At 42.3% G+C, this 12299-nt stretch overlaps 1 protein-coding gene across 1 annotated transcript; it reads right to left on the bottom strand.

Moving 5' to 3' along the window:
• Window positions 1-8360: 8360 nt before the first annotated feature.
• Window positions 8361-9673, bottom strand: HSFX3 (heat shock transcription factor family, X-linked member 3; the record flags this gene model as incomplete). The annotated part of the gene is made up of 2 exons (XM_079764591.1): window positions 8361-8939; window positions 9221-9673. 2 exons carry the CDS (start codon window positions 9671-9673, stop codon window positions 8361-8363), a joined length of 1032 nt encoding a protein of 343 aa, XP_079620717.1.
• Window positions 9674-12299: the final 2626 nt, after the last annotated feature.

Here is a 12299-nt window from a genome sequence, read left to right as displayed (position 1 = left end):
ATCATACAAATTATCTAGCAGAAGGGGAAAAGAGGGACAGTTAATCCCAGTTTCAGTGTGGGAGTTTATACAGGCACTACAAATCATAGACAAATCCAGGCTACCATCCATGCCCAGAGGATTGGCAATGTCTCATATATTTGGGCAGTTAAGACTGTATAATTCAGGTTGGAAAAAAATAATCCCCTTCTCTCCATTTCCTGTGTAATTAAGGAAAATAATGACTTAGTTGACTGTATGATTAAAGGCCTGGAGGTCTGGCATCAGGCTGTCCACACAAGTGCCAATAAAATCACCTGAAAAGTGAAAAAATATCAGTCAACTTGTTTAAGTGGTTTCCTTCCCGCTATATCTTTTGAATTGAGGAGAAAAGGTAAATGGGACAGAAGTGTCTGCTCCTGCAACACTTACTCTGTCTAACACACACACACACACACACACACACACACACACACACACACATACACACACAAACACATGAGCTATGGAAGATGTTGACAAGTTCACTCCTGGATGTCTGGTATTTTACAGAAGCTGGCCCTCCTGTTCACCCAAACCTCATTACAATACTTATTCCCTCCTGTGTTCTTAGTTCATTGAGGATATCGAAGCCAAGAGGCATGTATTTTACCTCAACTTTCTGCCTTCAACCCATCTGCTAGAGTATACTCTAGACCTATTCTTTATTCTGTCCTCATTGGTTGTATGATCTTTGGCAAGTTATTTCACCTCTTTGAGCCTCAGTTTTCTCATCTGTAAATGGGGGCAAATTGAATATGCACAGCAATATGCACTACATGAAGTGAAAGCTAGGATGATACGAAAGTGACAATGACTCTTCTGAATCTCCTAAGGAAAGGAGAAAGAATATAGAAGTGAGATTAGTGAGCCATCTGCCTAATAAATCTCGACTTGCACCTTTCTCCATCTCTTCTCTCTATATCCCATCTGAATTCACTCAGTTGAGGGCCTGAAGGAGAAATGGAAGGTGAGGATATGGTAACTCTCTAGGACATATAATTGAGAATAGTTCTGAGAGAGGACAAGTTGCCTTTCATATCCCTGCCTCTCTTATGGGAGAAGAAATCAAAGTTTGGAATAAGTGGAACCATTCAGTAAAGAGAGACTTTGAGGCCATGAAGTCCCTTTCCTTTTGGATAGATTATATTGTGTGATGAAATGTGAAAAGAGGAACATTTTGAAGCTAGAGGTGCCTTCTTGATGGAGAGTGGTCCCACTAGGTCACAGAGCAACCTCTGGGTTATACTTCTTGGTCAATTTGTAATTGTGCTCACATTACCATTTATTTCTCTTCTTCTGGGCAGATGAAGAAGGATTCAAGTTTTATCCTGTGCAAGAATCTATCTTTACTTAATGCAGTCTCTTCGAGTGTTGTCTATCAGAAATTTCCCAGATTATGAAACCCAGAAAAAAAAATCAACTAGAAGCATACCCATCAATATAGTAATCCAAACATGACCTACAAAATAGTAGTATTTCTTTAATTCAGGCAGAAGCAAAAAAATCATGGGCTGTGGAATCAGTAATATGTGGTTCAAAATCCTAATTTCTCAGTACAAGCCTCTATCATATGGCAGTACTCAGTTTACTTCTCAAAGCCTTGATCCTCAGTTTAAGGCTTCTGGGGAAACAAGTTTTCAGCTCTGGGTGCTTCTCTCAGAAAGCTCTCTCAGGAGTCGCTGCTTTGTCCAGTTATATAGCCATATGACTGCCAATATCCACTTTTGGTGCCCTCTGCCCTGGCCCAGAGCACCTGGTTGGTACCTGGGGCATTGCTGGGCCCCTGTTTCATGTGGTCACCATCACAGTGATTGTAAACACAATTATCCGCAAGCCCTAATGGGTGCACAGGCAGAAAGGGGCCTGCATGTTTCCACAAATCAGGCCCAACTCCACAGATAATGACAGCACTTCTTTCTCTGGGGATGGACCACTCAGTGGGTCTAACTCTTCCACCCACCACTACTCGCTGTTTGGCCTTAGGCACCTTCACTTGTGAAGGGACAGATAGAAAGGGAACAATCAGAATATGGGAGAGGTCCCTTGAGGACTAGAGCGGAGGCCTTGGCTAAAGGAAGTTTGGGGAATGAGTCCAAATGGCCAAAATCACCCGACTCTACTACTTTAGGCATCAACTGTCACATTTTACATACTTCGGAGCCCTTAGAATACACCCCTCTCTATGCAACCATTTCTGGTTGAATTTCATTTTGTTTTCCTAGACCCTGTCACCTATGCCCTCCTGGGAACAAAAGTAAAATCAAGTGCTCTGGACCAGCCACGTGCCTCCTCTGGTCCCCTGAGCACGATTTCTTTTTATGACTCTTTGGCTGTCATGGCCCAGCCTGTGAGATGCCTCATGCTCAGTTTACTCTTGGGTGAACATAGAATGCTGCCCTCTATCCTGGCCCAGGAGGACACTAGGCCATTGTCTTGGACACATGGCTCATTTTCCCTGACTGATGTCAGCAGGGATACCCATCCTGGTTTGTGCCCAACGTGTCAGCTGCACAATCCTTTTAGTAAGTGTGGTGCCTGTGATCCAATAAGAGGTGAAAATGCAGAGCATCCTTTCTTGCACATTCTCCTCCATATGCAAGTCCACCTTCCCTGAATCTGCCCCCAACTTGATCTGGGAACAAAGCTCAATGATTTTACAGGATTTCCATGAAGCAGAAGCACTCTCAAACTTGAAGCATTATCAGCCCAGGGCCCAGGCACTCTGGCCTATGGAAGAGAAGCAGGGCTCTGCATGTAGACTGCCAACACTGGCATCTCAGCCCTGCCATATCCTATTTTGGCTACTAAGTCCAATATCTGGGCTTCCTTGGGGGCAGTTTCTATTAATTTCCCCTTTTCCTAAGCATGAGCCATATTGTCTTTCTTCTTTGCATGCCTCTTAATTTTTTTGCTGAAATCTGGCCATTTTGAATATCATAATTCGGGAGATCATATTTCCACTCCCCCAAGATTTGTTGTTGCTTGTGTTGTAGTTTATTTGTTCCTTGACTTTTCTAAACTATTTTTGGAAAGACTGTATTCTTGTCATGTTTTATCACTGAAGTCTGTGATTATAGCTTAGTGGTCAGCTACTATCTGAGAGAGATTTCCTCAAAATCTGCAGTCAAAACAAAATGAAGAAAACAACACACATGCATATACACAGCAAATGCCCTAGCTAGAACTTCAAGTACAGTGTTGAGTAGAACTGATAAGAGTGGACATCTTGATTTGTTCCTTATCTTGGTGGTGAGGGGCACTTTCAGTTCTTCATCATTAAGTGTCACATTATCTGTGGGTTTTCCATAGATACTTTTTATCATGTTGGAAAAAAAAAAATGAAAAAAAATGGCCCTCACATTAGTTTCCTTTGGCTTCCATACAAATTACCACAAGTTTGATGGTTTAACACAACACAAATTTATTCTCCACAGTTCTTGAGGCCAGAAGACTGATAACTATATCAATTGGCTGAAATCAAGGTATCAGCAGGATCACACTTCCTCCAGAAGGTATAAGGAAGGGTCTGATCTTTGCTTCTTCCAGCTTCTGGTGGCCACTAGCATTCCTTGGCTTATTGCTGCCTCACTCTAATCTTCAAGGTCAGCATCTTCAAATCTCTCTATCCTCATCTTCACATGTCCTCCTCCTCCTCTGTGTGTCTCAAATATCTCTCTGATAAAGATATATGTGATAGGATTTAGAGCCCACTTAACATAATCAAGCATAACCTTTCCATCTCAAGATTCATAAATTAATGACATCTGCAAAGAATTTGATGTATAATGTAGTATTTACAGGTCCCAGGATTTAGAACATTGATATATTTGGGAGGGGCCATTTTTGACCTTCCACGTTTTTTATTCCTACTTTGTTGAGGTGTGTGTTTTTTTGTTTGTGTGTGTGTGTGTGTGTGTGTGTGTGTGTGTGTGTGTGTGTGTGTTAATCATGAAGCAGTACTAGATTTTCTCAAATGCTTCCTCTATATCTTTTTAGATAATCACGATTTTTTCCGTTATTCTCTTGATACGATGTGTTATATTGATTGATTTCCATATGTTGAAACAACTTTGATGCCTGAGATGAACCCCATTTGATTGTGGCATATAATCTTCTTTATATGCTACTGGACTTAGGATGAGAATATTTATAATGAGGATTTTGAATTTATATCCCTAAGAGGTATTGATCTAAATTTTATTTTCCTGTGGTATCTTTGGGTTATTTAGCAGGATAGTATTAGCCTAACAGAATGAGTTAGGCAGAGTTTTCTTTTGACCTATTTCCTTTTTTTTATCCACACCTGAGGATATTTTTCCTTTTTTTTTTTTTAAGAGTGAGTGGAAGAGACAGGGCAAGACAGAGAGAAACATAGATGTGTCTCACATTGATTGGTTGCCTCCTGTACATGCCCCAACCATGGCCTGGGACGAGGAGGAGCCTGCAACAGAGGTACATGATCTTGACCTGGATCAAACCCTGGACCCTTCAGCCTGCAGGCCTATGTTCTACCCACTGAGCCAAACCGGCTAGGGCTTGGTCTATTTCTTTAAAAATTTTATACAATTCACTAGTGAAGACCTTTTGTAAGGCTTTTCTTTGAGGAAAGTGCTTGGTTACTAATGCAATATCTTACAGCTTATAAATCTAATCAGATTTTCTATTTACTTTCTTATTTAGTTTTCCTAGTTGGAATATTTCTAAGAATTTGTCCATTTCATGAATCTTACATCAGTTGTTGTCATGATGTTCCTAAGAACTCTTTTGTAACCCTTCTGTCAACTCTATGCCTCAGTTCCCATTGGTGATCTGAGAGAAAGGGACAGGTCCAAGTCTGCATGTGGTGTTGCCTGTGTGTATGAATGTGTGTTTATGTATGTACACATATGTGTGTTTATGTATGACAGACCAGGGGAGGCTGCACAGCACACAGAGAGGGTCAGGTGGCCTCCAGACTCAGGCTGTCTGCCTGACTTCACACACTTGCCCCACCCCCACTGCCTATGGCATCCTGGGCCTGTTAGCTCACCCCTCAGTGGTTGAGGTCCCACACCAGCTCCTTTCACCTAATGAAGAGCTTGGGACCTGATTGCCTGTGGGTTCCCCACAGCAGTCAGGGCCCTTCTGACCTGTGCGTGCTGCCCATAGCAGTCGGGCTGGGACCTGCCCATTAGTGAACCAGACTCTGTCCTCTTCATTTCCCTCGCTCCTCTGGCCTCACCTAGAATTCCCTGAACAGAGTTTGACACATCGGAAGTGCTCAGTCAGAGGGACCCAGCTCACTCCATGTCCCTTTGGTGAAATCAGCATAACCTCTAGTGGGCGTAACTTTATTTTTTTTTTATTTATTTTTTTTTTATTGTTTTATTTTTTATTTTTTTTTCCAATTTTTTTATTAAGGTATTATATGTGTACATATCTTACCATTGCCCTCCCCACACCCCACTCCCATATATGCCCCCACCCCCCAGAGTTTTGCATCCATTGGTTATGCTTATATGCATGCATACAAGTCCTTTGATTGATCTCTTATCTCCCCCACCTCTCCCTAACCTTCCCCTTGTAATTTGACAGTCTGTTTGATGCTTTACTGTCTCTGTATCTATCTTTTTGTTCAAGTTTATAATGTTCTTTATTATCCATAAATGAGTGAGATCATGTGGTATTTTTCTTTCATTGACTGACTTATTTCACTTAACATAATGTTCTCCAATTCCTCCCAGGTTGCTGCAAATGATGAGAATTCCTTCTTTTTTATGGCAGCATAGTATTCCATTGTGTAGATGTACCACAGTTTTCTGATCCAGTCATCTGCTGACGGGCACCTAGGCTGTTTCCAAATCTTAGCTATGGTGAATTGCGCTGCTATGAACATAGGGGTGCATATATCCTTTCTAATTGGTGTTTCTAGTTTCTTCGGATATATTCCCAGGAGTGGGATTACTGGGTCAAATGGGAGTTCCATTTTCAGTTTTTTGAGGAAACTCCATACTGTTCTCCACAGTGGCTGCACCAGTCTGCAATCCCACCAGCAGTGCACGAGGGTTCCTTTTTCTCCGCATCCTCGCCAACACTTGTCGTTTGTTGATTTGTTGATGATAGCCATTCTGACAGGTGTGAGATGGTACCGCATTGTTGTTTTGATTTGCATCTCTCGGATAATTAGTGACGTTGAGCATGTTTTCATGTGTCTCTTGGCCTTCCTTCTGTCTTCTTTTGAAAAGATTCTATTTAGGTCTGTTGCCCATTTTTTTATTGGATCATTTATCTTCCTTTTATTAAGTTGTATAAGCTGCCTGTAGATGTTGGAGATTAAACCTTTATCAGTGATGCCATTTGCAAATATGTTCTCCCATGCAGTGGGCCTTCTTGTTGTTTTGTTGATGGTTTCTTTTGCTGTGAAAAAGCTTTTTATTTTGATGTAGTCCCATTTGTTAATTTTCTCTTTAGCTTCCATTGCCCTAGGGGCAGTGTCAGTGAAGAATTTCTTTTGGCATATGTCTGACATTTTGCTGCCTGTGGATTGCTCTAGTATTTTTATGGTTTCCCGTCTTATGTTTAAGTCCTGTATCCATTTTGAGTTTATTTTTGTGTATGGCGTAAGTTGGTGATCAAGCTTCATTTTTTTGCATGTATCTGTCCAATTTTCCCAACACCATTTATTGAAGAGACTGTCTTTATTCCATTGTATGTTCATGCCTCCTTTGTCAAATATTAATTGAGCATAGTGGTTTGGGTCAATATCTGGATTCTCTATGTAACTTTGAAGAACTGTTTCCTCTCACAGGAAGCCTTTGGTTTAAGGAAGGGAAAACATCTCAGTGCTTCTCTCATGGTGCACGGGGCTCCCTGACATTGGGGAAACTTCGCAGTGCCCAGAAAATGTGGCTCCTGAAGAGGTTGTGGAACTGGAAAAGCAGGCTGTACTGACCAACCTGAAGCAGAAGTACCCGACTGCACTTTCAAACCCAGGTGGTTACTGGAGCGCATACCCAAGAAAGGGGGAAAGGCTATCTTCCAGGTTGGCATCCCACAGCACCTGATCCCCTAGGGGCAGGAGGACTCCAAGGAAGGTTACCGAGAATCCAGCTGAATCATGACCATCAACGGGCCATCATGCCGCAGATGTAGAACTGAATTGGCATCACCGTGGAGAGCACTACCCACCATCTGCTGTTCACATAAACAGATTTCTGTGCCCAGATGTAGGTGACTGTCCTTGTGAGATGTCTCTCTGGGCTCATTGACTGTCTCAAGGACTCTGACTTTAGGAAAAAGGGAAAGCTGCCAAGAAATATCTTGGTGATATCACTCTTTTTGGTCCTGCTCTTTTCTGAGTTGTACAAAGAAAAATGTTTTAGGAGAACTGGTTAGTGTTTGGGGCTCCCTTACATATTTTCCCTTCTCTGTCTGGTCAAACTCATAGAACACTTCAGCAGCATCCAGGAGACCGTATGGGAGGTCTGGGAGCGGGCACTGAATGATTGCCCAAGAGTGACCAGCAGTGATGGCCTCATTCTCCGTGAAGGGGCACCAGACTTTGAAACAAAGTACCTGTCTGTCCTGGCAAGTGACTTGTATGCTATAAAAGTGTCCCTTGGCTCACCAGGGCATGTGTTAGACATGTCACATAGCTACCTCATGATCCAAGAACGGATCTGAAATGTAGCTCTGATGGAAAAGTGATGGGTAGAGTTTTTTTTTGTTTTTCTGTGTGGGCAATCTTTAATTTATTTGGATCCCTTCTAGCAGGGTTACTAATGGTTGTTAGCTGTGAGGATGATGGGCTTTCTCCCAGGTGTTAACTGGAATGGCCCATCTTCTGAGCCAGACTGGCTCTGTCATACACCACTTAGCAGATGGGGTGGCCTGAATTCTAGGTGGGCCTCCCTGGAAGACCTCTGGAACTTGGGCTACAGATACTCAGATGCTGATCAGAAACTTCCTAGCATCATAGTAAAGACCCTCCTGTTTCAAGATGCATGACTAATGTAAGATGATTCCCCCAAGGTCAGGAGCCAGGCAGTTCTGTCTCCTGTCCAGTAGGCAAAGTTCAGGGGACCAGATCTTCCTAGGCTCGCCTCAGGACTTTCTAGCCATATCCTTGGCTGAGTGGGTGAAAATGAAAGAGGACAACAGGGACAATCATCTTTCTGGGGCCAGGATTTCTAGCCTCCTCAGGCTCATCTGACAAGGTGTGTGGCACTGAAACAGAAGAACAAGTACTCACAATTCTCATTGGATTTTTTATTTTTCTACTATTTAGTTTTGCTTTTCATTATTTAAGCCAAAATGGATTCATGGTTAACAAGTAGTGATTATTTTCTGTCAATGTGATGTTAGTGGTCTACATTGTCCTTGAACTGCTCACTGAGTGAACACTTATTATTTGAGGACCCCTCTTCCTCCTCCTCCTTGTCAGGGTCCTCAAGTGGGGCCATGACTGAAAGGCCAGCCACCAGGGTGGAATAACAGACATTGTATGAAGACATCACTGAACCATGGAGTGGGTCATTTGGGGGGATTGTATGCACATCTCCTGTGCCGTCAGTTCCTGCAATAGCTAGGGGTACAAACATGACATTCCTAGGCATGCCCTCCCCTCTTGGACCACCTGCCTCACTTGGGCACTGGACCTCCATGCCACTGCTTGTGGGCCGCAGACCCAAGTACTTGAAAAACTCTGTTGCACTGGGTCTCCAATCATTTTTGGCATTCCTCTGGGCCTTTTCTTCAGCATTGTTGTTGCCATCATTGTAGTCAATTGTTGGGGAGTGTCTTGTGGGGGCCATCTTCTTCTTTCTCTTGGGAGAGGTTGCACTGCTCCCTGGAAAAGCACAAGTCATCTGTTTGCCTTTTGTCATGATTTTCTCAAGAAGCCAAGGCTTGTCTCTCTGGAAATTGCTGTTTTGGTAGATCTGAAACGAAATTAATTATTTTAGTCATTTGGGGAGAAAATATATCTATTTGACATTAACTAGCCTCTCAGAGTCTTTAGCCATCCCTGCAGGTTATCTCTAAGAGGGCTATAGTTTCATATGAAAATCTATGCTTTCACATCTTTCAATAAATACTGTCTCATGTCAAAAAGGATTAGAACCTGAAAATGAAGCCCTCCTGGTTTATCATTCTTCTTGGTCTACTAAGAAGATGTTTGAGTAACAAACAACATGGGAAATGGGAGAACTTTCTACTTTACCATCATCCTGTTCCCTGCAGAGCAAACTGAAGAGTCTCCTGGGTGTATTTTGCTGAATCCATGGAGTTTCAGCAAGCGGATAAAACTCTTTAGGCTGTCAGATTCAAATATTTGCTCCTTGCCCCTTCGGCAGAGAATCTCACTCTGGAAAAGATTTTCTTCGATGATCACAGTGTCTCCATCATCATTCCAGTGCACAGACATGAAGGCATCGTCCTCCACTATCCTCCAAAGCTTTCTTGGGAAGGACAGCCCAATAAAAATGTTGTTTTCTTCCACATTGGCGGTGCCTTGGTTTGGGTCCTGTGGTTGCGGTTTGTCTTGCAGGCTTGGATCCTGGCTCTCTTCTTGGTCCCCGTGTCTCTCCAAAGCCTCCCTGGGACCCCCATGAGGATCTGAGGATGTATCATATTGGACCATTATTGGTGGTTGTCCAGCTGCTGATGAGGCCATCTTGGATTTGTGCATCTCATGGGTACTCTAACTAGGCATGATGATGCTCTACATCAAAAAGCATTTGGTACCCAGGATCCTATCACTTCAAAAGTGGGGTCATAAATGCCTTTGGTCCCAGCAGCTATGCCCTATAAGTACTGTCCTCAAAATTCTAGAGTCTTGGTCATGGGCAACCAGCAGCTTAAGTCATGTGATGTCACAAAGGTGACTTATGGCTGCTCTATAGTGTGGGCCCTGGCCAAGTATGAGGAAGTGGACATCTTTAGGGACCCCATCTTCTCTCTTTTCAAAAAGTACAGGAAAATAAGGGATAAGTTCATAGAAAAGGTGTTCATATGCTGCCAGGGAGATTGTTTCTTCTTGTTATTCACTGGATGTGTTGAAAAGTCATGGTCCTATCAACACTCCCACCCCTGCAGATGGGGGAGGCCTGTTTATGGCCCCTTTGTTTGCAAGTAGGCAATATGGGTGCCTGCCAGAATTGAAATCCATGAGTACTCTTAATTTCTAAGTTCTGAAATGATACCATGACCTTGTAGTATCTTATGCTTCTGAGTCAGAAGAAAGAGGCTGTCAAAGGCTTTGAAAGTTGTCAGGAGATCAAAACGTCCTTATGACCTTAATGATTCAGCAACATCTGGATGAAATTTTGTCTCGTGCACTCACAAGTTCTAACATGGGAAAAGGTGATGAACAAAATATGTTGGTCAGACTCTAAAAGCAGCAGAGGATGTGGGGTCCCCAAATGAAACCTCACTTGTCTTGCCCATGTAGAGTTGAAGCCCAATTAAATGCTCTATCTTTATTGAAAATCCTGTCTCTCACCATCTATTCCAACAACTATGGAGATCTGAGAAAGCAGATTTCAAACACTGATGACCACATGCACTGGAGGATGGTATATTCAGGGCACCACAAGCTGCTCTTTTCATACTTTCTTTTTCTAACTTGCTAGCTACGAATATAAGCTTTTGCCTGCCATGTAGAACATAATCCATACTATGTATTTCTTTTATAGTCACTCCAAGTCAAAAGTGACCCAACCACTAAAATGAGCATTTTGCACCTACCAAGAATTTACCTAGGAGGAGTTCCTTTCTGCACTGTATCCTCTGCTAAAATTCATTTAAGGATGAGGATAAGCATGTGGGTTCTACTTCCTAAGTGGCTTCTGGCACAACAGCTCCAAAGCATACCAGCACATCCATGTTTGCTCACATTTCAGCATGGTATTTTTTAGTGGGTTGAACAGGAACTTGTAAAATTTGGAAGGGAATGGATTTTGTGCCTTGTAAATATTTAGAGCCGAAGCATCATGACAGTGGATTTGGCAGTGGTGAGTTAGGTACTAACCTATGGGTTAGGTACTGGGAGCACTAGATGAATCAGCCTTCCTAGTCCTTCATATATGACATATAGTCAGAGAGCCTTATTCACAAGGAACCAAGAACTAAGCATGTTTTACTAATGAAATACAGTTGATCTATCACAAAAAAATGGAAGAGACTTTGTGAAGGGATATTACAAAGCTCTATTCATTCCATTATTTTTTTTCTTTTCTTTTTATATTGTTTAAAGTATTTCATATGTCTCCTTTTTCCCCCATCGACCCCTCCCCAGCCGCTCCCACACCCCAGGACAAGCCCCCACCACCCCAGTGTCTATGTCCATTGATTATGCTAATATGCATGTATACAAATCCTTTGGTTGATCTCTTATCCCACCTGCCCACCCTTCCCTGCCTTCCATCTGATGTATGATGGTCTGTTCGGTGTTTCCCTGTACTCTGGATCTACTTTTGTTCATCAGTTTATGTTATTCGTTATATTCCACTCCTAGGTCTTTCTGAGTGCATTCTATATATGGAGAACATTCCCTGTCTTGGCACTCAAGCAGGGCATCAGACAGAATGGGATGCTACCAACCAGGGGTTGAAGTTGTCTGTAGGAACTGTGGACTTAAAGATAAAAAGGAAAAAAAAAGATAAAAAGGAAAGATGGAGAAACCTGAAATACCAATAAAGAGGTGACCTGATATATATTACTGGGATGAAAAAAAATGGAAGAGCTTATTTTGGGGGTGTTTTTCCCTTTAGGTCCCTTGTGATATGACTCATCTGTTAACTAGTTTGTGAACTACTAATACCTATTTCTCACCAACTGGAGCAGGGCCATTACATTTAAAGGACTGCCAAATACCAGTTATCAGACAACAATCTCTGAGGAAGGCCAAATCAGTAGCTGTTCCCAGCCTTTATCACAGCTTTCTCTCATTGGAGAGACCAGTTCCCATAAGTACATGAATTTCTGGAATTCAACAAATTCTAATCAGGAATAAGTAAACATATTTCTTCTTACAGATAAATATGCTCCTAACAGAGAAGGCAGAAAAGCAAACACAAAACTATTCCAAATACAAGCAAAACCTCTAAATAATGTGGGATCCACACCGGTGTTTTGTCTTTCCTGCCTCTCAGATCTTGCCCCACTCCTGCCACATGCAAAAATGCAACATGAAAAAAAAGATAACCCATCTCACACCTGTTAGGATGGTCATTTTTAAAATAAAACACACACCAAAAAAAAAAAAAACAATTGAGAAAATAACCAGTGTTGTCAAGGAT

The sequence above is a fragment of the Cnephaeus nilssonii genome, assembly GCF_951640355.1.
Source record: "Cnephaeus nilssonii genome assembly, chromosome: X".
Taxonomy (NCBI): Eukaryota; Metazoa; Chordata; class Mammalia; order Chiroptera; family Vespertilionidae; genus Cnephaeus; species Cnephaeus nilssonii.
The sequence above is the reverse complement of the archived record's forward strand: the minus strand, read 5'-3'. Positions and strand labels throughout refer to the sequence as shown.